At 45.0% G+C, this 26,758-nt stretch overlaps 2 protein-coding genes across 7 annotated transcripts in view; both read right to left on the bottom strand.

Annotated features, from left to right (window-relative positions):
• The window catches only part of CIP2A (cellular inhibitor of PP2A), a 31,770-nt gene extending 20,677 nt beyond the window's left edge, over positions 1 to 11,093 (bottom strand). For 2 of the 3 annotated variants that reach the window (XM_064143126.1, XM_064143127.1), the window contains exons 1-8: positions 10,931 to 11,093; positions 7,937 to 8,084; positions 6,524 to 6,636; positions 3,316 to 3,410; positions 2,464 to 2,560; positions 1,334 to 1,456; positions 939 to 1,084; positions 189 to 264 (exon numbers count right to left, since the gene is read on the bottom strand). In XM_064143126.1, the coding sequence (XP_063999196.1) occupies positions 189 to 264; positions 939 to 1,084; positions 1,334 to 1,456; positions 2,464 to 2,560; positions 3,316 to 3,410; positions 6,524 to 6,636; positions 7,937 to 8,084; positions 10,931 to 11,032 (900 nt within the window). In that variant the 5' untranslated portion in view covers positions 11,033 to 11,093. The remainder of the gene's footprint in view (positions 1 to 188; positions 265 to 938; positions 1,085 to 1,333; positions 1,457 to 2,463; positions 2,561 to 3,315; positions 3,411 to 6,523; positions 6,637 to 7,936; positions 8,085 to 10,930) is intronic. The other variant, XM_064143128.1, reaches the window with a different exon arrangement.
• A 1,507-nt stretch (positions 11,094 to 12,600) lies between these two features.
• Positions 12,601 to 26,758, bottom strand: part of SH2D1B (SH2 domain containing 1B) — a 48,009-nt gene continuing 33,851 nt past the window's right edge. For all 4 annotated transcript variants that reach the window (XM_064143981.1, XM_064143982.1, XM_064143983.1 and 1 more), the window contains 3 exons: positions 21,925 to 21,988; positions 16,397 to 16,565; positions 12,601 to 13,786 (listed from right to left, as the gene is read on the bottom strand). In XM_064143981.1, coding sequence (XP_064000051.1) covers positions 13,749 to 13,786; positions 16,397 to 16,565; positions 21,925 to 21,988 — 271 coding nt within the window. In that variant the 3' untranslated portion in view covers positions 12,601 to 13,748. The remainder of the gene's footprint in view (positions 13,787 to 16,396; positions 16,566 to 21,924; positions 21,989 to 26,758) is intronic.

The following is a 26,758-nucleotide window of genomic DNA, read 5'->3' as shown; positions in this document are numbered from 1 at the left end:
CTTAAAAAAAATAATTCCATAAAATGTAAACTTGGTGAATGCTATAGGTTACTTAAGAGTTCTAAAGTCAATGTATTTCATTATAAGCCCTTGGATACAAGGAGTCCACTTATGACTACAAAAGCATAACTAGATTAGGATTTGTACATTTTACTTTTAAACAAACAGAAAAAAAAGGCAGAAAATACCTTAAATGATGAATCAGGATCCCTTCCATGAAGAAGGTCTAATACTTGACCAAGGCATGAGCTAAAGTGCTCATATCTGCAGCATCAAGAAGAGAACAAAACACAAACATATTAATCAACAAAGAAAAAAAGAGAAACTTCACAGAGACACTCAGAGGAAGTGAAAAATGCAAATGTCCTATTCTCCTTCTTACCCCAAGTACTTCAAGAACAGTGACAGTTTTGATACTGTAATTCTTGTTTTAAAAAGAGTAAGCTTCAAAAAAATCTAAGAGTGAAAGCAATGAAAGAAATAATATAAGCCTAAAATAAGATTTTGAGCTATTTTTACTGCTAGCTTTAGACTGATATTCAGCAACTAAATTTGGCTAGCTGTATGTGCAGAACTACTAGCTGAACAATCCACAGATACTCCCCAGTAAAATTACTACTACTTAAACCATACAACTCCACTTTGAGATAAAACAGGCCTGTAAAAGGCAAGACAGCTACTCAAATTCTCTGACTACAAGTACTGCTCAAAGAATTACTGATTACACTATTCAATATTCCCTCAAGTTACACTGCAGAAGCAGATTTTGATTGACACTTGTGTGAAACACAAGAATTGGTTTCAGGTGGTAACATTCATAAAACACCTAAGGAATTTTTTCCCAGTGTTTGGTTCAGAATACAAAGAGCATACAGCAAAGAAAGTGAACAAGAGCTTGTAGAAAAATTATCCTGTAGTTCTGGGAAGTGAAGTCATACCTGGTCAGATAATCTGCAATTTTGGGGTTCTTCAGAAGATCCATGAGTAGATCAACAGAGTATTTCCTTGTGAGAGTGCCATCTCCATTTACAACAATATTGAATATTAGCTGAAATGTCTGATGAATATTTCGAGCGTGAAAGAGCTAAAAGGAAGAAGAAAATTAAGTATGGGCACACACTTAACTTGCTGAGCCTTTTGATGACTAAAATTGGTTGGAATTAAAAGTTCTATTTGGCCAGTGTGACTGGCAAACACATTTTGGACGAGGCACTTAGTTCCATGGTCTAGATGACTGGATAGGACTGGGTGCTAGGTTGGACTGGATGATCTTGGAGGTCTCTTCCAACCTGGTTGATTCTACGATTCACTGTAATTTCCAAGTATCACTTACTTTTTCTCCTACTTCTTCATTTAAAGTAAGGCTTGATAATACTGAAAGTGCAAACACAACCACAGTCAGGCTGCTATGGGCCAGGAAACTTATTAAGGTACGATAGAAGCTCTTCACATTATTCTAGGATAAAAAGGAGAAACATATAGAACAAAGTAAAATTTATGATGTCTGAAACACCAAACTGACAGACTGTACATATTTATAAGCCACACAAATAATAACACAAAAAATATTATATCAAGGTAGCAGTTCTCTAGGAAATCTGTTTTAGTGTTCTGCTGCATGATGTTAGATGGACCTTTGAGTGTGACCTTTGAGGGCACCCCATCCAACTCAATGCAACCAGTGAATCTGTGACTAGATCCTGCTGAAGTTGCATGAGAAAAATTTAAAACCAAAACTCAAAATACACAACCCAAGGAAAAAATATTTTAAAGAAAGATAAAAATATTGTTTTGCTGAAGTATCTAATAGAAAATACCTACTGGAAAATTGACTCCTATCCCTTTCTCTGCTCAGCAATCTCATCTGACAATAGGTCCTTTTTTTCCCCACCCCCTCTTTAAAAGTAAAGATGACAACATTCACTGCCAGGTAGACAAATTTGTATTTCTGAATGAAAAAAGTTACATTTGTACTGATTTACAGAGGCAGGAACTGAGTTACCTGTTGATGCATCCAGTATCCACAGATAATGTTAGCTGAGGGGCTTTGAATCCATTAAGATCTGTGCTATTTTACTGATTTATCTTTTAAATGGCAAATCTCTTGGCCAAAGTTAATGCAGCTTACCAAAAATTCAACTAGAGTCTTTATATGTTAGCAACATTCAGGTAGAATGCTTAAATTTTCACTTCCACTTGCAGAGAACAGTTGCAGAAACTGAATGCACAACACAGGTGATTGCAACAACATAGTAATGTAGGGAAGAGAACACTCATCTGCCTGTTCCTAGTGGGTATTTTCTCCAACAGGGGAAAACCTACCACCAGCTCTGCAGAACAAGCAGGTTAGGGTTGTTATTGTCACAAAGAAAATGCCTATAAAACACTAAGGTAAATCCCCACAGTCAAGTAGCTCTTTCCCCCTCAAGCCAGAGAATCATGCCACAAAACCAAAACTCTTACCAAAGATTTTATTTGAGTTTGAACTGATAAATTGTGACGACAAAGATTTGCCAGGAGTCCTAAGCATGGTATCATTAATTCATCTTCAGTAGTCTGACTTAAAAAGAAAATGTCAGAAGTTTAAACATGGATATTTTTATGAAAGCATGCAGAATTTAATGACAAGAAAGTATAGGATGGGGGACAGTGTGGTTGAGGGACTTTGTATGGTGGTTTTAACATTAGGTTTGGTTTAGGGGGGGATGTGGTTTGGGGGTTTGGTTGGTTTGGTTATTTTGTTTGTTTTGCTTGAAAGTGGGGTGTTGTGGTTCTGCTTCGTTTTGTTGTTTGTTGCTTTAGTTTTGTTTGTTTTTTAATTAGACACCATTCTGCTAAGCAAAGCAAAATTCAGACTGCAGTCCCCAAAGTGTGGGCAGTTCTTAAGAAAGTACATCTGAGAAAAAATTATCAGAGATCAGTGCTATCAAAGGTTGCATATTACAGGTGCTTTTAATGGTCACTAGACCTCTTGCAAGGACACTTACACAAAATTCAGATTATTCTAACAAGAGAGACAAGATTTTCTTCTGGCTTTTCATTTTGTTAGCTGCCTGCTCCCAGGGGTGTGGAGGTGGGCTACAGAGGCAGTTAATATTCAATCACCCACGGTCCCACAACCATTGCATTTGATCATCTGTAACAACATGGTTTTCCAAGAAAATCCTGTTAACTACAGAGCAAAAATATCACAGCTCAGACAACTAGACCAAATTGTTGTCAGACAACTAGACCAGGTTAATGCAATGTGCTAATGCCCTTCAGAAAGTATAGAAACTTCCTCAAGTATTTCCCAAAAGATGAGCACACACTTACACATGATGCATTAGGAATGAAACTAACTCATCAATGTTGGAGCCAGCAGAGAACACCGGAGCATTGTAGGTTAGCTTCTGCAGCAACTGAACGCTCTGAGAAAATAAAACATTATTCACATTACATCTTTCCTACAGCACCTCATTGAAGAATGCTACAACTTACAGAAGCTGAAACTGAAAGGACAAATAAGAGACCACAACTGAATTAATTTTCAGACTCTATAACAACGTGTTCCCCAAGGATGAGTGCTGGGCCCAGTCCTGTTCAACATCTTTATTGATGATCTGGACGACGGGATTGAGTCCAGCATCAGTAAGTTTGCAGATGACACCAAGCTAGGAGCAGGTGTTGATCTGTTGGAAGGTAGGAGAGCCCTGCAGAGGGACCTAGACAGGCTGGATGGGTGGGCAGATGCCAATGGGATGAGATTTAACAAGGCCAAGTGCAGGGTTCTGCACTTTGGCCACAACAACCCCAGGCAGCATTACAGGCTGGGGACAGAGTAGCTGGAGAGCAGCCAGGAAGAAAGGGATCTGGGGGTACTGGTAGATAGTAGGCTGAAGATGAGCTAGCAGTGTGCCCAGGTGGCCAAGAGAGCCAATGGCATCCTGGCCTGCATCAGGAACAGTGTGGCCAGCAGGACAAGGGAGGTTATTCTGCCCCTGTGCTCAGCACTGCTCAGGCCACACCTTGAGTCCTGTGTCCAGTTCTGGGCTCCTCAATTCAAGAGAGATGTTGAGGTGCTGGAAGGTGTCGAGAAGGGCAACAAAGCTGGTGAGGGGCCTGGAACACAAACCCTATGAGGAGAGGCTGAGGGAGCTGGGGGTGTGCAGCCTGGAGAAGAGGAGGCTCAGGGCTGACCTCATTGCTGTCTACAGCTACCTGAAGGGAGGTTGTAGCCAGGGGGCGGTTGGTCTCTTCTGCCAGACAACCAGCAACAGAACAAGGGGACACAGTCTCAAGTTGTGCCAGGGGAGGTATAGGCTGGATGTTAGGGGGAAGTTCTTCCCAGAGAGAGTGATTGGCATTGGAATGGGCTGCCCAGGGAGGTGGTGGAGTCACCATCCCTAGAGGTGTTCAAGAAAAGACTGGATGAGGCACTTAGTGCCATGGTCTAGTTGACTGGCTAGGGCTGGGTGCTAGGTTGGACTGGACGAGCTTGGAGGTCTCTTCCAACCTGGTTGATTCTATGAATGTAATTACATGAGCTGCTGCAAGCACATTGAGTATTGTTCTATCAGACCAATGTGCTTATTAAAGCATAGGCAGATAGTTAAGGTTTTATTTTGACAGACCTTTTTAGCTCATCCCAGTCTTCCTTTTGCTCCCTCAGTAAGTTCTCACTTCTGTCAGAGAAAAGGGCTTTACCTTACTGAAAGATTTGTAAGTTTCACCAAAAACCAAAAAGTGCTTTGCAACATTTTGCAGAAATTTATGTTTATAGGAAGACAGGTTTGCTGTGAATACTGCAAACAAATCTAATGGTAGCAAAGTCCTCCCTGAAGCACTCTTTCAGCACATAGTATAACCGAGTTCATGTGAATATATTCAAACATGAGAAAAATCACAGCATAGAGTATCAGCTGAAACAAAATCTCACCATGTAAATATCTGATGTAAGAGATTAAAGGCCTTACAATTGGATCTATTTGGTGACTACAAAATCTCTCCCACTGAATGTCATCTTCTGGTACTCCAACTGCTTTGAGAAATATGCAAACTGTGAGAAAAGTCTTCTTCACTGGATGTTCAACTCCTTTTCCACAGATCAAAGAACTTCTAGAAAATCCATTTTCTGCTTTCCCTCTACTGGAAAATCCATTCTCTGGTTTCCCTCCACTAGAAAGGAGATGCTACCACAAGTAGCCAGAAAGTACTTGGTTGAAAGCTTAAAGCACATATGAGAAAATCTGTGCATAGTTAAAAAGAACAAAAACCCTTTGCTGTTAAATGCACAGAAAGGCCAGGCTGAAACTGGTGAAGTCTAACTGGGAGGAGACAGGTGTTCACTTAAAATAAAGGTTTATTTTCTTAAATCACTAAGGTCTGCACTTGCCTCCTAAAATTAAGTTTCCATTAGCACAGCCCTCCTGCATTCACTAGCAGAAGGCACCAACCAGAGGGAAGGAGCCATGCATGTCCTGCAAACCTTCCATGAAAAATGGCAGCCAGAGCTCTCCTTTCACACCTCCATGATTAGCTGTTAAAGTATCAACTGGACAACAGTCTCCAGCCTTTTGTTAAGAACATTAGGAGAAACAATGAAGTATCTCAACTTTAAAATAACCTCCCAAGCTGTCAAGCACTGGTTTCTTGAAATAATTTTAAAACCATGTTTTTAATTGTTGGCTTTGTGCTTATTGTTTTGTGGGTTGAATTAATTGTTTTTAGTTTAATTGCTTCAATCAGAGTAGGTGAGAAGCACAAGGAATATTAAAGAGAAGCTACAAAACTCTATGTAGTGTAAAAATCTTGTCACACTAGGCTTATAAGCAAATGAAACAGAGATCAGATCAACTTTCCTCACCCATAGAATCAACCAGGTTGGAAGAGACCTCCAAAATCATCCAGTCCAACCTAGCACCCAGCCCTATCCAGTCAACTAGACCATGGCACCAAGTGCTTCATCCAGTCTTGAACACCTCCAGGGACGGTGACTCCACCACCTCCCTGGGTAGCCCATTCCAATGCCAATCACTCTCTCTGCCAACAACTTCCTCCTAACATCCAGCCAATACTTCCCCCAGCACAACTTGAGACTGTGTCCCCTTGTTCTATTGCTGGTTGCCTGGGAGAAGAGGCCAACCCCCACCTGGCTACAATGTCCCTTCAGGTAGTTGTAGACAGCAATGAGGTCACCCCTGAGCCTCCATGATTTCAGATGGAGATTTAAAATGTATTATTTGCACACAGTCTAGAGAAAGCTAAGTCACAGTAGCCAAATATTAGTAAGTATTAATAGTAGATATCAGAAAGACATTCATTCTTTACAGTAAGGGTGGTGAGACAATGGAACAGGCTCCCCAGGGAGGTAATGATGCCCTCTCCCTGGAGGTGGTCAAGGCCATGTCGGATAAGGCCTTGAGAAACCTGGTCTAGTGAAAGGTGTCCATGCTCATGGCAGGGGGGTTGAACTACTTGATCTTTAAGCTCCCTTCCAACTCAAGCTGTTCTAAGAATCAATGAATGACTTAGTTCTTGTTACCTGCAGTAAGGCTGGGTCACTAGGATTAGTAGCACTTCGATGAACCACTCCTGCCAGCACACTGGTCAGATTGTACGTATCCTGAAGAGATTCTCTAGTCTCATTGTCTAAAGCTAGAAATGAAGAATTATTAACCAAAAACTCCTATCTAATAGCAAAATCAACTGCTTTATTAGCCACCAGTCTAAGCAGAAACCAGAGTTTTGCCTTTATGTTTCACAAATAACTACAAATAAGTTGAATCTCTACCTTACATCTCATCTTACAGTTAATTCAAGCACCAATACTTTTCTTTAAGGTGCTTGGACACCTCCTACCTACAAAGCTGTAATTTTATTTGAGATCTTGAGACCAGCATTTAAAAAGCTTTAAGGCTTAAAATCCATTATCTCAGTTTTTTGCTTCTCACTATGATGGGCAAGTGAGCTACAACTGATAACTCAATAGAGCTATTTAGTAATAATTAAATGTCAAAAGCCATTTATGCTTAGGTAGTACTGGAAAAGATACAGCAAACAAGGATGATGGGTAAACCAACAGAACAGTTGGAGGAAGAATAATTCTTAACTTCTTTTCCAGAGACAGTAGGCTGGAAAAAAATAGTTTAAAAATTCTGAGATAAATAAAATTTTACAGTAATTGTGTGAAAAATAAAAGCAAGCTTAGAAAGATGAAAACCATCAAGAAGCAGAAAAGATTAACAAGGAGTCATCATAAAGGATTAAAATCTTGAGTAACTACTTGTACATGATAAGAAATTAAGCAGTGAAGGGAGTTTTTTTTGCTGTGTGTATAACCTGCACACATAGGTTATGGTGAGCACAAAGCTCCTCTAAACAATGAATCCCACTTCTGTGAAATGGACAAAACCAAGCAAAAACCACAAACACCACCTCAAGAAATAAGCAAGCAGCAGCAGAACCTCTTTCATAACTAGGAGACTTTATGGGCCTAGCCCAGGACATTGGAGAGCACAAAATGCCAGTCAGCAAACACTCAAGTGGGAGGTTGTAAATTGTTGATGTAACACAGTTTCTCCCATCTTTGTCTCCCTTAGATGTGTTTCTTCACTTCAAAGAAGTCTTTTCAAGCTATAAAAAACCCCAAAATAATGAAGGACAAGAGGATAACTCTTCACTTTTTCCAGTCAGGAAACAAATTCTGACAAGCATGGACAACGTCATTTCACAGTGATGACTTCAAATGTGCTTCTCATGGCAATTAAACATGTGAGCTGGCCTTTTACATACAGCCAGGAGGCTCACCTGAGAGCAGTTCCACAATGAAAATCACTTTGTCTTTCACAACCTTATGTCCTTTCCAAGAAGTTCATCACTCATGCCACAGAATCAGCACCTGTATTGTCTTCCCGTTCCCAGGCCAAAGAATAAAAGGTTCAGATGCAAACCTTACCTAGCTGTGACAGCAAAGTAATGACAGACAAGGTCAGAGATGGGTTTATATTAGCATCCTCAAGGAGTTCTACTAGGCAGCTGAGACATTCGCTTGGTAGAATCTGGTTGGAAGCAAATAATCGTGTAAGCTTCAGTCCAGAGATAACCTGTAGATGAAAGAAGAGTGCCAACCTTAGTTACTTGTCTGCAATGAACCATTTTACACAGAAGTCAAAGCAATATTCAACAGATTTTACCCTATTAGACAAACTGAGAATGTAAATGACACTAACAGGACATTTATATTCACAACTGTTGAAAAAATAAAGTTTTGGGAGAATCTGGCTTTCATTTCTGTGTGTACATTCCCTTTATTCTTGGAAAGTAACACATTTACATTGTGATAAATTATAGAATCAGAGAAGTGTTCGGATTGAAAAAGGCTTCTAAGATCACAGAGTCCAACTCTAGACCTAACACCACCATGGCCATTAAGCTATGTCTTGAAGTTCCATGCCCACATGCTTCTTTTAACATGCTGAAGCATCTTCTAATGGCTTTCTGAAAAGAATGCTGTTAGTATGAATGCTGTCAATCTCTGTAGAGGAGCAATAGTTTGTATTTCTTCACATATTGAACAGTATTAATAACAGGTTAGTCTTCCTACATGTTTTACAGTAGATAAAAGAGATGGTTTACTTATTGTGAAAGGGTAATCAGAGTAGTCCAGGCAAACATTTAGTAATCAGCCTGCTTTCTGAAGATAGAGTAGAAGCTGTGGCCCTGGGCAGCCTGATCTCATTGGAGATGTCCCTACTTGTTGCAGTGGACTTGGACAAGATGACCTTTGAGGGTCCCTTCGAATGTAACCTGATGCAGTCACAATCTGTGAACCCAAAAGTTCAACTCTGCAAGAAGCATAAATAGTAGCAGGCAATGCTGCTTTGGGGGTGCGCTGTGCTTGAAATAAAAATGTGAAACCCAAATTGAAGGAAGCTATATAAGACATTAAAAATGATAAAAGCTGCACATTGATATAGGTAGATAGGAGTTACACTCACATAACAAAGTAGGATAATGTTGAGTTTGCATATTTCCTGTATATCTTACAGTGGATATAGCATTCAACTCAGCTTTCTTCTCTATTACATAAATGGCTTAGCAATTAATAAATCTGCATTTGAAAAAGGTACTTTACAGATGAGGCAATTCAGTCAATCTCCCAACATACCAAGTATGTCCACCACAAGGGTTGGCGTGCCCAGGGTTTTATCTGGTAGTCAAGGAAATGGACAGACCTGCCCCTTAGCCCCAGAGACCTCTGAAATACTGGAACCGGTTGACCACAGAGGTGGTGGAGGCTCCATCCCTGGAGAAATTCAAGGTCAAGCTTGATGGGGTCTCTGACCAACCTGACCTAGCTGCAGATATCTTTCAGAATCATAGAATTAACCAGGTTGGAAGAGACCTCCAAGATCATCCAGGCCAACTTATCCCACAGCCCTATCCAGTCAACCAGACCACGGCACCAAGTGCCTCATCCAGGCTTTTCTTGAACATCTCCAGAGACAGTGACTCCACCACCTCCCTGGGCAGCCCATTCCAATGCAAATCACTCTCTCTGGGAAGAGCTTCCTCCTAACATCCAGCCTATATGTTCCCCCAGCAAAACTTGAGACTGTGTCCCCTTGTTCTATTGCTGGTTGCCTGGGAGAAGAGACCAACCCCCACCTGGTTACAATTGTCCCTTCAGGTAGTTGTAGACAGAAATAAGGTCAGCCCTGAGCCTCCTCTTCTCCAGGCTAAACACCCCCAGCTCCCTCAGCCTCTCCTCATAGGGTTTGTGTTCCAGGCCCCTCACCAGCTTTGTTGCCCTTCTCTGGACACATTCCAGCACCTCAACAGCTCTCTTGAATTGAGGGGCCCAGAACTGGACACAGTTCTCAAGGTGTGGCCTGAGCAGTGCTGAGTACAGGGGAAGAATAACTACCCTTGTCCTACTGGCCACACTGACTGCAGAGATGCTGAGCAAGATGATATTTGAGGGTCCCTTCCACCCAAACCATTCTGTGGTTTCACGTTGCTGAAACTGACAGGCTCTGAGTACGAGTGCAGATACAGGTCCAGACAAACTCCAGATGCAGGTACACCACTCAAAATTTATTTTTAAGCTATGAAAATAAATGATCCCTGTGGGCCAGAATTTAGAGGATGTGGGGAAAAAAAAAAACACCCAAACAAAATACAAACAAAAAAGAAAACAAACTAAAAAAGTCCATTATAAGGCATTATATAGATAGTGCACACAGCTGGAAATACAAACACTATAAAACATTCCAATGGAGGACATCAGCATGGCCTGGGGATGTTACCAGAAACGGAGACATATTCGACACTCTCCTTGACTACCGACTACCTGAGGGGTGGTTGTGGCCAGGAGGAGGTTGCTCTCTTCTCTCAGGTGGCCAGCACCAGAACGAGAGGACACAGCCTCAGGCTGTGCCAGGGGAGATTTAGGCTGGAGGTGAGGAGAAAGTTCTTCCCTGAGAGAGTCATTGGACACTGGAATGGGCTGCCCGGGGAGGTGGTGGAGTCGCCGTCCCTGGGGCAGTTCAAGGCAGGATTGGACGTGGCACTTGGTGCCATGGTCTAGCCTTGAGCCCTGTGGTAAAGGGTTGGACTTGATGATCTGTGAGGTCTCTTCCAACCCTGGTGATACTGTGAGTGTCCCTGCAGCCGGGCACCGGACGAGTTCTCCCCGGTGAGCGGCTGAGGCCGCCGGCCCTGTCGGTCCCGCAGCGGCGGGCGCGGAGGCGGCCTAGGTCCCGGCAGCTCCGGAACAACGGCGGCTAAGAGAACCCGGGTCAGGCTGGGGCCCAAACAGAGTCATCCACGCCCTGTATCCCAGACGGACACCACAAGTCACCCTCCGATTCCCGGCTCCACCGCCCCGCTCCCACCGACGTCCCGGAGTTGGGGGGGGGAGGTGTCCAAGGCACGGCTCCGCTCTTACCTCCAGGCTGCGCTGCAGCAGCGCCGCATTAGTCGGTGTCTTGGCGGCGCGGTACTGCGTGGCTGCCAGAAGCAGAGACTTCATACAGCCCAAGGCGTCCATAGCGGCTCCGCTGCCCTCTCAGACGCACGAACAAACAGCCCCGTTCGTATTTCCCGCTGCCGCCGCCATTTTGACGGCAGCTCCCAGCGCCGGGCAGAGCCGCGGGGCACGACGGGAGGCGCGGCCGCCGCCATCTTCCTCTCGGGGCGTGGGAGCGGGGCGGGGTTAGGGCCGGCGAGTGCTGGCCGGGGACGTAGAAGAGGCTATTCTGCTGCTGTACCACTGGAGGGCGACACTTACGCGGGCGCTGCCGCCGCCTGCGGTGGTCGCGGTGCGGTGCAGCGAGGCAGCGGAACTTTCCCTGCGCGGAGCTGGACTGTGCCGAGTCCTCCAGCCCCTACAGGGCAGAATCCCAGAGCGCTAAGTCGGAAATGTCCCCAAGGACCATTTGACCAACCTTCCTAGGTGATAGCACAGCTGAAGTGAGATGGTCCAGCACCCTGCCAAGCTGGGCCTTCAAACTGACCCAGCGTAGGGGAATTCACTGCTTCTCTTCGGAGGTGATTCCGATGTTTCCAACTATTCCCTCTACAACTGCCTGAAGGGAGGTTGTAACCAGGTTGGAGGTGGCCTCTTCTGCCAGGCAACCAGCAACAGAACAAGGACACAGTCTCAAGTTGTGCCGGGGAACATATAGGCTGGATGTTAGGAGGAAGTTGTTGGCAGAGAGGGTGATTGGCATTGGAATGGGCTGCCCAGGGAGGTGGTGGAGGCACCGTCCCTAGAGGTCTTCAAGAAAAGCCTGGATGAGGCACTTAGTGCCATGGTCTGATTGACTGGCTAGGGCTGGGTGCTAGCTTGGCCTGGCTGATCTTGGAGGTCTCTTCCAACCTGGTTGATTCTGTGATTCTCTTGGGGAAACATTTTTTTTTTTGAGTTCAAGCAAAATCTCCCCAGTAGTAATTTGTACCTGTTCTCCCTTGTCTTCTCCATGGGACTCCTTATAAAAAGGGAGTCACCATTCTCCTGATGTAATAAAAATCTCCCCTAAGCCTTCTGTTCTAAGGCTAAACAAACCCAGTTCTCTCAGCCTTTCGTAGGATCACAGGATGTTAGGGGTTGGAAGGGACCCAAAGAGGTCATCGAGTCCAAACCCCCTGCCGGAGCAGGACAATGCTATCTAACACAGATCACAGAGGAACACATCCTCGTGCAACTGCCAGGAGCAGGGACTCCATAGAATCATAGAATCAACCAGGTTGGAAGAGACCTCCAAGATCATCCAGTCCAACCTAGCACCCAGCCCTAGCCAGTCAACTAGACCATGGCACTAAGTGCCTCAGCCAGGCTTTGCTTGAACACCTCTAGGGACGGTGCCTCCACCACCTCCCTGGGCAGCCCATTCCAATGCCAATCACTCTCTCTGTGAAGAACTTCTTCCTAACATCCAGCCTATACCTACCCTGGCACAACTTGAGACTGTGTCCCCTTGTTCTATTGCTGGTTGCCTGGGAGAAGAGGCGACTCCATATACCCTATGCATCCATAGTGCCTCAGCCACTCTCAGATGGACAACTGGAAGGTAGCCTTAAGGCTGGTGCTGCCACAGCTTCCCACCTGAGCCCACTCTCCCTGAGTTCACCTTGCTGCTGCCCTTCTTGCCCACAGCAACCTTGCAGCTAGGTGCCCCGCAGCTAGGTGCCCCTTCTGCCTTGGCTCCCTCCTCTCTCCCGGTTGCTTCTCCACTTACACTATTTTACAGGGACAATTACTTTTTATTTTTAATTCATGATATTTGGGCACATCGAGTTGGAGATGTCCCTGTTCACTGCAGGGAGGCTGGACAAGATGACCTTTGAGGGTCCCTGCAATCTAATGCAGTCTGTGACTCCGTGATGTATGTTAGCATTGATGGCAATACCAGAGTTAATAAATAACATTACTTTTTGTCTCCTCCTTGCTAGAAGTATCAGTTGAGCCTGGCACCAAAAATTATTAGCATTGTTAAATTCATAGTGAAGTCCAAAGTATACAAGTCCTTTAACAAATAGTGGTTGAAAGAAATGTGATAGGAGGATAGCTAGTATCACCCACTAAAATATATAACTGATTTGAGAAACATCTTAAACTCACAACTGTCTTCCTGAAGATCACAAACAGGGTTGGAGTTGGTAATAGCAACTAGGAGAACCGTAACATCTGTTCCAGTTTTGGCTTTGGCTGCTAGTTGCAGACCACCTTCACAACAAAGCTGTATGTTAAATATTTGAAGTTAGAAGTAAGATTGAAATATATTCTTGCACTGAAAAAAGAAAACACTCAAGCCTCATACACATTATAATACAGAGCTAATGGCAGCAGCAAATTAAATGTGAGATGGATTCTTGTATGGATGTGTTTTCATACAGATGTGCATGTAGAGCTTGCACTCCTCTTGCAATCTACCAGAGCTATTTGTCAGGATTTAAATTATTCTGAACTGTAATCATGTTGTTGATCAATTATGGCATGGATTTAACACAACCTTTTTGGTTTGGGTTCTTCCATACCACAGGGTAACACTAGTATTCCATGACATAGCTGAAATATGATCTGCTTATCCAACAAGGTGACAAGGACCGTGCACAAAATAAGAGTTTAGAGATTTAGCAGAGCTTAGAGCATTTTAAGCAGTCTGCTACAGGGAGAGGCTGATGGCAGAGGTACAGATCCACAGCAGAGAATGCCCAGCTGGCAGCTCTTCGCAGCTCATCTGTTGTGCCAGGTTACAGATCCTTCAGGGTAGGACAGAGACGTACTCACTGTCATCAATTTCTGTAAAGAAACCGATTGAAAAAGAGAGGTCATTGGAAGTGGCTCCCCTGAAAGCCCACACTGAACAGCCTGTGACTGTGTAGCTGGACAGGTAACTCAGTGTGGTTTCTCACTGTTCTCTCTGTGTGGTGCTGTTAGGTCAATGGTTGGAGGCCTCTTCCAGCTGAAACAATTCTATGATCCTATGCTAATTCTATCCTTGTATTTGAGTGCTGTGAGCATAAATTAGCAGAAGGTCAACCAGAAACTGAACTTTCTGGTTCCAAAGCAGTGATCCTGAGCACAAGGCTAGATGCTTATTTTAGAAATACTACCTTAAGGAGTTAGTATGCTTTGGGATGTTGGTTGACTTTTGGTTGGTAGGTTATTTGGTTTGGGGGTTTTTTTTTGTTTGCTTGTTTTGTTTGGATGGGTTTGGGTTGCTTTGTTTGGTTGTCCTTTGTTTTTTTTACTTGGGTTTTGGTTGTTTGTTTCCTCTAGCATAGAATCCCAAGGCCAACAGAGATTCCATAAGTTCCTTCATAGAATTATAGAATGGTTTGGGTTGGAAGGGACCTTGAAGATCATTTAGTTCAAACTGCCATGGACAGGGATGCCTTCCACTAGACCAGCTTGCTTAAAACCCCATCCATTCTGGCCTTCAGCACCTCCAGGGAAGAGGCATCCATGGCCTCTCTGGGCAAACTGTTCCAGTATCTTACACCCCTCACTGCAATGAATTTCTTCATAAGGAACAATAATAACAGAGTTGCATTTTTGTATAAAAATATCTTTCAACCTAGACAAAGAAGATAAAGCACAGCCTCAACTCCCTGCAAACTGCAGGGTTCTGCAAGCTTGGAATAAGAACCATACTGGGTAAAACTGATCTTCAGGCTTCCCTAGCCTAAAAACATCAACATCTGTGAAAAAGTGAGCTGTGGACAACATTCCAATGAATCTCTCACAATTTAAATTTCTGATTCTTGGTGGATGAATGTATGTGACCTGTGAGCTGGGAATAACTATTTTCCAATAAACATAAGAGAGAAGGATGTTGAAATTCTGTCTGGGCAAGCAGGTCTCAGATTGCATTGGGTTGGAAGGTGTGCTAGTTTGAAGCAGGCTAGAACGTTTTGGTGAGAAGAACTAGATCATAGGCTGTGCAATCAAAACAATGGTGATGTCTACTTCGCTCACAGGCTTGCTGAGAAGTATAGGAGCAAGAAATAAAAACATTAGATAACACTCTTGGCATCACTCTGGCTGGGGCTGCTGGCTGAGCTGCATCTCTCTAACCTCACCTTCCGTTTTGGGCTAATCCACTTTGCTTCCTAACCCCCTGGCCCAACCTCCATTCTTCCCTGGGTCTGGGGTAAGGTTGAGAGGGGCAGGGGGAAGGTGAAGGGGCAGTTGAGAGCCCCTCCTGGGGACTCAGGTTTCTGGGAGGGGAGTTGTGTTTCTGTATTACCTTTTCCCTTGTCTATTTCTGTCTATAACTGTAAATATCTGCTTGTATATTGTGCTAGCTGTAAATATAAGCTTCATTCATATTTCCAGAGCTGGCTGAGTCTAGTCTGGGTGGTTTCTAAAGGTGGGGGGCGGGGGGGGGGGGGGGCAGGGAACACCCAAACCATCACAAAAGGGATCCTCAAAGGTCATCTTGTCCACCCCAATGAAGTCAGCAAGGACACCTCCAACTAGATCAGGCTATCCAGGACCACATCAGTGTCTCCAGGAACGGGGCCTCAACCACATCCTTTGGCAATCTGTTTCGGTATTTCACCACCTTCATTGTGAAGAACTTTCTCCTGATGTCCAACTTGAATCTCTCCTTCTCCAGCTTAAAGCCATTCAGCACACACCCATCAATTAAAATAAAAAACCCAAAGAGGTAAATTTCACAGTATCACAGTATCACAGTGTCATCAAGGTTGGAAGAGACCTCACAGATCATCAAGTCCAACCCTTTACCACAGAGCTCAAGGCTAGACCATGGCACCAAGTGGCACATCCAATCCTGCCTTGAACAGCCCCAGGGATGGCGACTCCACCACCTCCCCAGGCAGCCCATTCCAGTGCCCAATGACTCTCTCAGGGAAGAACTTTCTCCTCACCTCCAGCCTAAATTTCCCCTGGCGCAGCCTGAGGCTGTGTCCTCATGTTCTGGTGCTGGCCACCTGAGAGAAGAGAGCAACCTCCTCCTGGCCACAACCACCCCTCAGGTAGTTGTAGACAGCAATAAGGTCTCCCCTGAGCCTCCTCTTCTCCAGGCTAACCAATCCCAGCTCCCTCAGCCTCTCCTCGTAGGGCTGTGCTCAAGGCCTCTCCCCAGCCTCGTCGCCCTTCTCTGGACACGCTCAAGCATCTCAATGTCCCTCCTAAACTGGGGGGCCCAGAACTGAACACAATACTCAAGGTGAGGTCTAACCAGTGCAGAGTACAGGGGCAGAATGACCTCCCTGCTCCTGCTGACTACACCATTCCTGATGCAGGCCAGGATGCCACTGGCTCTCTTGGCCACCTGGGCACACTGCTGGCTCATGTTCAGGCGGGTATCAGTCAGCACCCCCAGATCCCTCTCTGTCTGGCTGCTCTCCAGCCGCTCCAACCCCAGCCTGTATTTCTCACCATCATAAATGGTGTCATTTCCTGACTTGAGCCTCCATCTTCTTTGTGAGTCTTGTGGCTTCTTTACTGGGTAGCGGAGGTTTATTACTAGTCCTTGATCTGGCTTTTCAAAAGTGTAGATGAGGTCTTTTAACGTTCTGAATACCTTCTGTGGAACACCTTCAGAAGTCTGCAAAGAAAGTAAAATAGTCTGTTTGAAACTTCTCTTCACATAGAGGCCCCTTAAGGAAAGGAATCATAGAACCATGGATTTATTTCAGTTGGAAAAGATCTCTAAAATCATTGAGTCCAACCTTCAGCCTAATACAAACATAACCATTAAACCATGTCCCTAGTTGCTATGTCCACATGTTTCTTAAACACCTTCAAGGAAGGTGACTCTACTACTTCCATGGGCAGTCTGTTCTAATACCTAATCACTCTTGCAGGAAAAAAAAGTAAATCCTGATATCCAACTTAAACCTCCCCCAGCACAATTTCAGGCAGTTTCCTATCATTCTGTTGCCTGATACTAGGGGGGAAAAGACCAATCCCCACCTCACTCCAGCCTCCAGTTGTAGAGAACAACGAGGTTGCCCCTCAGCCTCCACCAGCTTTGTTGCATTTGTCTGGATATGCTGCTGCACCTTAGTGTCCTCCTTGTAGTGAGGGGCTCAAAACTGAACCCAAGATTGGAGGTGCAGTCTCATCAGTGCCCAGTACAGGGACACCATCACTTCCCTGCTCTTGCTGGCCACACTGTTTTTGATCCAGCCCAGGATGCCATTGACCTTCTTGGCCACACAGCTAGCTCACCTTCAGCTGCTGTCAGACAGCACCGCCAGGTCCTTTACTACTGGGCACCTTTCTACCCACTGTGCTCCAAGCCTGGAACACTGTCTCCAATATAGCCTGAGGTGCACATTTGGTATCCTGAGATTACTTCTTCTGTGATGTTATATGCAGTTTTCTCAAAGCCATTAGACTTCCAAATCAGAACTTTGAGCAGTGCTTGTTTTTCTGTCACTGGGGTGTCTGGAGGCAGTTTACATCCCTCAAAATTTTGTGTAACCATAAAAAAAAAGTATGACTTGTGATTGGTCAAAGAATTCAAAGGGAACTGGGGGTACTGGTGGATAGTGGGCTGAAGATGAGCCAGCAGTGTGCCCAGGTGGCCAAGAGAGCCAATGGTATCCTGGCCTGCATCAGGAACAGTGTGGCCAGCAGGACAAGGGAGGTTATTCTGCCCCTGTACTCAGCACTGGTCAGGCCACACCTTGAGTCCTGGGTCCAGTTCGGGGCCCCTCAATTCAAGAGAGATGTTGAGGTGCTGGAAGGTGTCCAGAGAAGGGCAACAAAGCTGGTGAGGGGCCTGGAGCACAAATCCTATGAGGAGAGGTTGAGGGAGCTGGGCCTGTTTAGCCTGGAGAAGAGGAGGCTCAGGGGTGATCTTATTACTGTCTACAACTACCTGAAGGGGCATTGTAGCCAGGTTGGGGGTGGCCTCTTCTCCCAGGCAATCAGCAACAGAACAAGGGGACACAGTCTCAAGTTGTGCTGGGGAAGGTCTAGGCTGGATATTAGGAAGAAGTTCTTCACAGAGAGAGTGATTGGCATTGGAATGGGCTGCCCAGGGAGGTGGTGGAGGCACCGTCCCTGGAGGTGTTCAAGAAAAGACTGGATGAGGCACTTGGTGCCATGGTCTAGTTGATTGGATAGGGCTGGGTGCTAGGTTGGCCTGGATGATCTTGGAGGTCTCTTCCAACCTGGTTGATTCTATGATTCTATGATCAATACACAATATTAATTTCGGAAAATATCATCTCACATCAATTAATTTCCCCTCCCCAACACCAGTGTGTTTTGTTCTTCTGCTAATGTTAGTATTTTAACCAAAGAACTGTTTTGTCACCAGGACAAAAGGACTTGTGCTAAGGACTCCTCTTGGGTGGTGTGGCTACAGAAATGAGTGGCACCTCCCACACCCTCTCTGTGTTTTGAAAACCGAAGTCAGTTTAAAACACCAGCTCAGCTGTGTGCTGCAGCAGTCACCTAAACCAGCATCAAGCACCACAGGCTTTCCCTTGGCATGAGAGCCCAAGTTTAAGGGCAACTCCTTTAGAATGCTGTATTTAAACAATTATGTGATGAACAGAAATTAAATGATTTATAAATTGTCAGCATTCCCAAGCACAGGATGTGCACAGGCAACAGAACAAACATGTTTGAGGATCCCTCAGGAAGTCTCAGTCTCCAGTACCAGATTCCACTTTTAGGCAGGAATTTATTGTGTGATTGGCAGTGGAGACTCCTGAGGCCCAACAAGGAGGATGGTACTCCTCAAGTGGGGAGCAGCAGTCACAGATTGAATCAGGTTGGAAGGGACCCTCAAAGGTCATCTCATCTAACCCCCCTGCAGTCAGCAAGAACATCTCTAACTAGATCAGGCTGCCCAGGGCTGCACTGAGTCTGATCTTGAATATATCCAGGGATGGGGCCTCAGCCACATCCCTGGGCAACCTGTCCCAGTTTTTAGTTACTCTCCTTGTAAAAAAACTTCCTCCTTTGTGTCCAGTCTAAGTCTCCCCTACTCCAGATTCAAACCATTGCCCTTCATCCTGTTGACACAAGCCCTTAATGGTTCCTCCCCAGCTTTCCTCTAACACTTTTCTACCCTTCCATGAAATGCTGCTCTAAGGTCTCTTCAAAGCCTTCTTTTCTCCAGGCTAAAGAGCCTCAATTCTTTCAGCCTCTATTCACAGCAGCCCCCTGATCACTTTGTGACCTCCTCTGGACTCACTTCAACAAGCCCATGTCTCTCTCGTCTTGCAGGATCCCAGGGCTGGACACAGTACTCCAGATGAGATCTCATCAGAGCAGAGCAGCAGTACCATCTCTTCTGATGTGCTAAGGACACTGTGCTCAGCAACAAAAGCTTAGTGGGGACATCTGTGGTTAATGTATTTGTCTTCTCAAATAACCACTCCATGTGCTGAGGCCTTTCATTCCAGGAGGTGGAGAACCCTCTGCTGCCTGATGGAAAGCAGTGTCTGAACTTCTTTGTTTTGTGTGCATGCATGACTTTGCTTCATCCATTAAACTGTCTTTTATCTTGATCCAGGAGCTTCCTTACTTTTACTCTTCACATTCTCTTCCCCCCACCCTGTCCTGCTAAGGTTAAGAGGGAGCAAGCAGCTATGTGGGTGCGTGGCTGAAGGTTGGGGTCAACTTACTAAACTAATGGAGTGCAGTAAAGTCAAAGCAATCTGTCTTAAAAATGTGAATAAAAGAAATGTGAAGAACAGGACTCTACAGGCTTGGTGAACACTTGCAAGGAAAAGAGAGTGCCTATCATTCAAAATAGATTCTTCTTTTTGTCAGCCAGCCATTCTTCATGGGAAATTGTGTCTTCTGTCCTCAGTGCAAGCCACTAATAAGCAAGTAATGATCAGCATATGAGAGCTTGGTGTGTCCTTTATGGATCAAGTTCCTCATTCCACCTAAATGCTACTTCTGCCCATGGCAGGAGGGTTGTTAACTACACGATTTTTAAGGTCCCTTCCAACTCAAGCTGATCTAAGAAATCTGAAACCTGGCCTCAAATGGCTGTTTATCTCTGCTGTTTTAAATTGGTTAAAATATCAACCAGCAGTCAACAAATACCTAGTACTCTATACTAGAGAAGCAAAACTTTCTTATAGTTAACAGTGGTAATTATGATTGTTCTTCTGATCAATCATTACACTGTGTTAATCACATTCAATAAGGAGGCAGTGCTGTTTGCAGAAACCTTAGCAGTGCAGCCCTTCAGAGACCATTTATAACCCTGAAAGCACATATAGAACAAGGGGACACAGTCTCAAGTTGTGCTGGGGGAAGTATAGGCTGGATATTAGGAGGAAGTTCTTGCCAGAGAGAGTGATTTGCCATTGGAATGGGCTGCCCAGGGAGGTGGTGGATTTGCTGTCCCTGGAGGCGCTCAAGAGAAGCCTAGATGAGGCACTTAGTGCCATGGTCTAGTTGACTGGCTAGGGCTGGGTGCTAGGTTGGACTGGATGATCTTGGAGGTCTCTTCCAACCTGGTTGATTCTATGATTCTATAGGCTGGATGTTAGGAGGAAGCTCTTCACAGAGAGAGCAATTTGCCATTGGAGTGGGCTGCCCAGGGAGGTGGTGGAGTCACCATCCCTAGATGTGTTCAAGAAAAGACTGGATGAGGCACTTAGTGCCATGGTCTAGTTGACTGGCTAGGGCTGGGTGCTAGGTTGGGCTGGATGATCTTGGAGGTCTCTTCCAAGCTAGTAGATTCTATGATTACTTAATTGTTGGCTGTTCTACCACAAGCGGAGGTAGAATGCACAGAATTGGTTTGGTTCAAAAAGACCTCTTAGATCCTTGAGTCCAACCATTGACCCAACTCCACCAAGACCATTAAACCATGTTCCTAAGTGCCATAGTGTGGTGGTTTGGTGGGGAGCAGGTTTTCCTTAAGAAGACTACGGAGACCAAGTCCCATCCCAGGGCACAAACCTGGTCATCCCAGGACATTGTAACGTTGTTATTCTATTCCACTTTCCAGTAGCATAGCTTATAAAGGCAGTGTCTGGCTGATAACTCTTCTCCTCCATGCCTTTCCTCCTTTCATTTTCTCTTCCCTTTCTCTGGCAAGAGTGTGTCTCCCTCCGTAGGGTTTGTGTGGGGAGATGGCTTCTATCTGGCGGGGAATTTGGAGCTGTGTCATGTGGACTAAGCTGGGGATGGCAGTTTTGACCTACTCTCAGGCTTGCTGAAGGTGGAAGGGGTGGAGGATTCTAGAAGGTTTTAGTCCAATAGACTTGGCCTGGCTTGTGGACGTATTCATTCTACCTTATTGCCTTTGTATATATGCACCAATACATAGTTTCTCTCTTTAAACTTCCAGGCAACATGTAGTATCTCCATTCTTACTCTTCAAAAGGATTAAGTGGCACTTCTGTCCTCCAGTCCCATGCAGCTTGTGGCCTTAACCTGGGACACATATCCAGAGACTTCCTGAACACAACCAAGGACAGTGACTCACCCACCTCCCTGGGTAACCTATTCCAAGTTAACTGTTGCAGCCTGCTCTTAGGAGCAGCATTACCTCGGTTCTGCCTTAGATCTCTCAGGATTGAAGACAGGTCTCTTTAAACTAAAAAGATCACTGCAGTGTTCCAAATCCCTATGAGATGCTGGCTGCAATGGCAGAGCTTTCAAATAATGCAATTAATAGATTTTTTTTTCCTTTAGTGCTATCAAAAGGAAATGGACAAATCAGCAAGCAGCTGTTCCACAAGGGCATATCCACTTGGGTGGTAGGAATCCTACAGACATAGTAACTACTTTTGAGCTCATGTAAGAATAAGTGAACATTGAAAATTAAGTAAACATTAAAACCAACTTTTTGAAAGTGAAGTTGAGAGCAAGCTTGGAGATGTTTTCTAAGGTGGTGTGTTTATGTATATTAGTTTTTTCAAATCAAGACAGTGCTCTTTAGTGCAATCATTACAGATGAAATGGGAGTTACTCACCTGTATCCTAAAATGTCCTTGGTGTTCCCTGAAGATGCGGTAAGTGTAGACAAGCTTGTCAAAGCTGTGGAAAACATTCTTGCATCAGTATGTTAGTTAGAAGCCAGCTACAATGTTTTGGTGAGAAGAACTAGATTACAGGCTGTGAAAGGAAAACTGTAGTGATGTCTACTTCATTCATAGGCTTGCTGAGATGTTAAGAATAAAAGCAAAACATAGATAAGGGAGTCTGCTCTTGCTTCGGCTGGGGAACTGGCTGAGCTGCATCTTACTCTCTAACCTCACCCTCCGTTTTGGACTAAGCCACTTTGCTTCCTAACCCCCTGGCTGAACCTCCATTCTTCCTTGGGACTGGGGTAAGGTTGAGAAGGGTAGGGGGAGGGTGAAGGGGTGGTTAAGAGCCCCTCCTAGGGATTCAGGTTTCTGGGAGGGGAGTTGTGTTTCTGTATTACCTTTTACCTTGTCTATTTCTGTCTATAACTGTATCTACTGTAAATATCTGCTTGTCTATTGTGCCAGCTGTAAATAGAAGCTTCACTCATATTTCCAGAGCTGGCTGAGTCTAGTCTGGGTGATTTCTAAAGTGGGGGGGGGGGAGTGGGGAACACCCAAACCATCACACATAAGTTAGGCTTTTTATCAACTCTCAGACCACTGCAACTTGCTTTGACTAACAGATCTTGACAGCCAGCCTTTGATTTTGGGTTCTTTTTGTTGTTGGTTTGTAAAGTAAACTTCAATGCAATGAAAGATTATAAACAAACCAATCTAAAGGAATGCCTGATGCTAATAAATATATATGTGCACATACATACTTCTATATAAGGTCTAAATTTGCCCTTCCACTTGATTCATGTATCAGAGCTTTCAAAATATTGGAGATTCTCTAGGTTATAATTGGCTGTTAGTCACCGTTAGTCATGCCTGTTGTTTTCTTAAGCCTATTATTTTCTTATCATGCCTTGTCAATTCAGATATCACACCCCCCATACATCATCCTGCAGATTTGGTTGATTTTGGACCAATTTTATGGTGCTTTTTTCAACCTGCTGAGTTAGGCCACGTAGGGTGAATGTAGCTAAGAAAGCTATGTCCGCTCGGCAGTCACTGCGTTTGGGTTAGCATAGATCTCGATCAACCCTGTCCAGCTAGCTTACCTCCACCTTGAGCTTCCCTCCATCTTCTCAGCTGCATTTCCTGTGCTGAGTTTTGTACTATTACAGCTGCAATAGAATAGATCTGGTGTGGCAAAGCAGTGCAAATGCTCCAAGCTTTTACATTGAGAAAGGATTGGATGTCGCTGAGAATTTGTGCTACTTGTTCTGAGGCTTTTTCATATGCCTGCCCCAAACACCCAACAGCCAAAAGCTGTCTGCAAGATAGATCTGCTTTGCTCTTAAAAAAAACCAAAACAAATCAAGAGAGGAAAAAGCAGCTGTCAGTGTGGCACCAGGCTGTGTCAGCTTGCATCTGCACACAACACACTCTGTAGTTGTGTTTTCTGTTACACCAGTAGTTCAAACTCTTCATACACACCTAAGTAGCCCTTTGCTTTCTCATCTACCTAAAAGAAGGTTGGAGTGAGGTGGGAGATGGTCTCTTCTCCCTAGTATCAGGTGATAGAATGAGAGGAAATGGCCTGAAATTGTGCCAGGGGAGGTTTAGGTTGGATATTAGGAAAAAAATTTCTATGCTGCAAAAGTGGTCAGGCATTGGAACAGACTGCCCAGTAAGGTGGTGGAGTCATCTCTGGAGGTGTTCAAGAAATGTGTGGACATGGCACTTTGGGACATGGTTTAGTAGCCATGGTGGAGTTAGGTCAGTGGTTGAACTTGATGATCTTAGAGGTCTTTTCCAAATGGAACAATGCTGTGATTCTACCTGAGCTGCAGGAGGGCTGAGCAGCCACCTGCCCATGACCGATACCATTTGTTACTCATCCACTGTGCTGGAATCTCCCATGCTCCCTGCCCTCCCTGCATCCCCTGTGTTGTATCCTTTCATACCATACTGAAAGCAGGTTCTCAACTCTCTCCCACGAGGGTTCTATTTGTCCCCCACTAGCCATTTGTGTTCTCCTTGCTCTGTCACTTCACAGACTTCCTTTCTACTGCTCACCAGCCTCACAGTACTCCATTCCCTTCTCCATTTTCCTCTCTTTCTCTTCAAATGAAATGTGGGTTGAATATTGATAAAAATATTTTCAGATCTCTTTTAATTAATTGGATGCATTAAGAAATTTTTCATGGCACACTCAAGCACATCCTCAGGGAGAAGGTGAAACCTCATAGAGTCAAACAAAGACTCGGATGTGCTGATTTATAAACTAGGAACAGTTCTATTGTAGAGGAAAAGTATAAAATACATATTAAAAGTATATATGAAAACAGGCTTCTTGAAAGTAAAATAGAAGTGCTGTTCCTCACAGGAAAAGAAAATGATAGAATCATAGAATGGTTTGAGTTGGAGGGCACCTTAAAGACCATCTAGTTCCAGCCACCTTGCCACTGGTAGGTACACCACCCACTAGACCAGCTTGCTCAGCACCTCAAACAGCTCCTTTAAGGGGGCATCTGCAATAAAGAATTAGTTGTAGTGTTTAAAGTTAGGTACTGAAAGTGGCAATTTTCTATGCCCATCTTGGTCATGTACTTATCATAGAACCAACCAGGTTGGAAGAGACCTCCAAGATGATCCAGTCCAACCTAGCACCCAGCCCTAGCCAGTCAACAAGACCATGGCACTAAGTGCCCCATCCAATCTTTTTTTTTTAACACCTCCAGGGACAATGACTCCACCACCTCCCTGGGCAGCCCTTTCCAATGCCAATCACTCTCTCTGGCAACAACTTCCTCCTAACACCAAGCCTATACTTCCCCCAGAACAACTTGAGACTGTGTCTCCTTGTTCTATTGCTGGTTGTCTGGGAGAAGAGACCAACTCCCACCTGGCTACAATGTCCCTTCAGGTAGTTGTAGACAGCAATGAGGTCTGCCCTGAGCCTCCTCTTCTCCAGGCTGCACACCCCCAGCTCCCTCAGCCTCTCCTCATAGGCTTTGTGTTCCAGGCCTTTCAAACAGGACAGTTGCAGGCAACCTCCTTCCTTGCAGATCTCAACACCCCGGACGCTACTAAAAGACAGGTATGAGGCTCTGGTTGGGAAAGACCAGCCAAATGAAGATGTGAATGATAGGCAACCTACACCAGAGGTATGTCTACACTCAGAAAAGCCTGCCAGCCCTATCACAACGTCGTTCACAAAGGCAAAAACACACACACACACACTTTCCTCCCCTCAGTTTCCAGTATATGAGGCACAACCATCTCATAGACAGGCTTACTGTCTCCTTGGTGCCCTGGTTGAGGACATCACAAGGAAACTTGTGCTGAAAGGCTGCGACATAGTGGCCATTACTAAAACATGGCACTCACAGGCTCTCATTCTCCTGGGGGTCTTCAACTCCTCCAATGTTTGCTGGAAAAATAACACAGTAAGCTGTAGGCAATACAGGAGGCTCCTGGAGTGCCTTGACCATGACTTCTTGAAACAAAAAACAGACAGCCCAAGGGGATGTAATACTGGATCTGCTTGTCACCAGTGAGGGTGAGGAGCTCATCATGTCTGTCAGGATTGGAGGCAGCCTGGGCTGCAGCCATCATGCACCTGTGGAATTCGCAGTACTAAAGGACACAAATCAGTCAAGGAACATACGTGGGACCCCAAATTTGAGAACAGCAAAATTCCAGCTCTTCAGTGAGTTAGTCAATAGGACACTCTGGGAAACGGCCTTTAAGGACAAGGGACCAGAACAGAGCTAGCAGATCTTTAAGGACATTTTCAGTATAACACAAGAGATCTCGATTCCCAGGTGTAAGGAATGAGACCAATGTGGCTGAGCTGAGACCTGCTGGGCAAGCTAAAAGACAAGAAGTAGCTGCACAGGCAGCTGAAGCAGAGACAGGTATCCTGTAGATGCCTGTAGATAGTAGAGATGCTGGTAGATTGTGTAGGAATGAGGTCAGGAAGGCCAGGGCATGCCTGGGGCTGAACTTGGCAAGGGATGCTAATAATAACAGAAAGAGCTTCTACAGGCATGTCAAGGAAAAAATGAAGTTTAAAGAAAACATATGCCCCTGAAGAGCAAGAATGACGAGCTAGTAATAATAGATAGGGAGGAGAATGAAGTTTTCAACAAGTTTTTTTCCTCAGTCTTTGCTGGCAACCTCTCTCCCAACACCTCCCAAGTTAAAGAAACACAAGGTGGAGATAAGGGTAGCAAAGTCCCTCCCACTGTATGTGAAGATCAAGTTCATGACAAGGGACAACCTGTGGATGTCATCCATCTGGACTTCTGTAGGGCATTCACATGGTCCCCCACAACATCCTGCCTGACAAGTTGGGGAGGTATGGAGTTGATGAGTGGACTGTTCAGTGCATGAGGAATTGGCTGGATGGTCACATCCAGGGGGTAGCGCTCAATGGCTTGAAGTCCAGACTGAGATCAGTGACAAGAGGCATCCTCAGGGATCCATGCTGGGACCTGTGCTGTTTAATGTTTTTATCAGTGATAGAGACAGTGGGAATGAGTGCACCATCAGCAGGCTAAGCTGTGTTTCTGAGATTCATAGAATGGTTTGGCTTGGAAGTGACCTTAAAGATCATCTGATCTTAAATGCCCTGCCACAGGCAGAGACACCTTCCACCAGAGCAGGTTGCTCAAGGCCTCATCCAACCTGCCCTTGAACGCCTGCAGGGAGGGGGCATCCTGGGCAGCCTGTTCCAATGTCTCACCATCCTTACTATAAAGAATTTCTTTCTAAAATCCAGTCTGAA

This window comes from Pogoniulus pusillus, chromosome 5 (assembly GCF_015220805.1).
Source record: "Pogoniulus pusillus isolate bPogPus1 chromosome 5, bPogPus1.pri, whole genome shotgun sequence".
Taxonomy (NCBI): domain Eukaryota; kingdom Metazoa; phylum Chordata; class Aves; order Piciformes; family Lybiidae; genus Pogoniulus; species Pogoniulus pusillus.
This window is presented reverse-complemented; position numbering and strand designations above follow the sequence as displayed.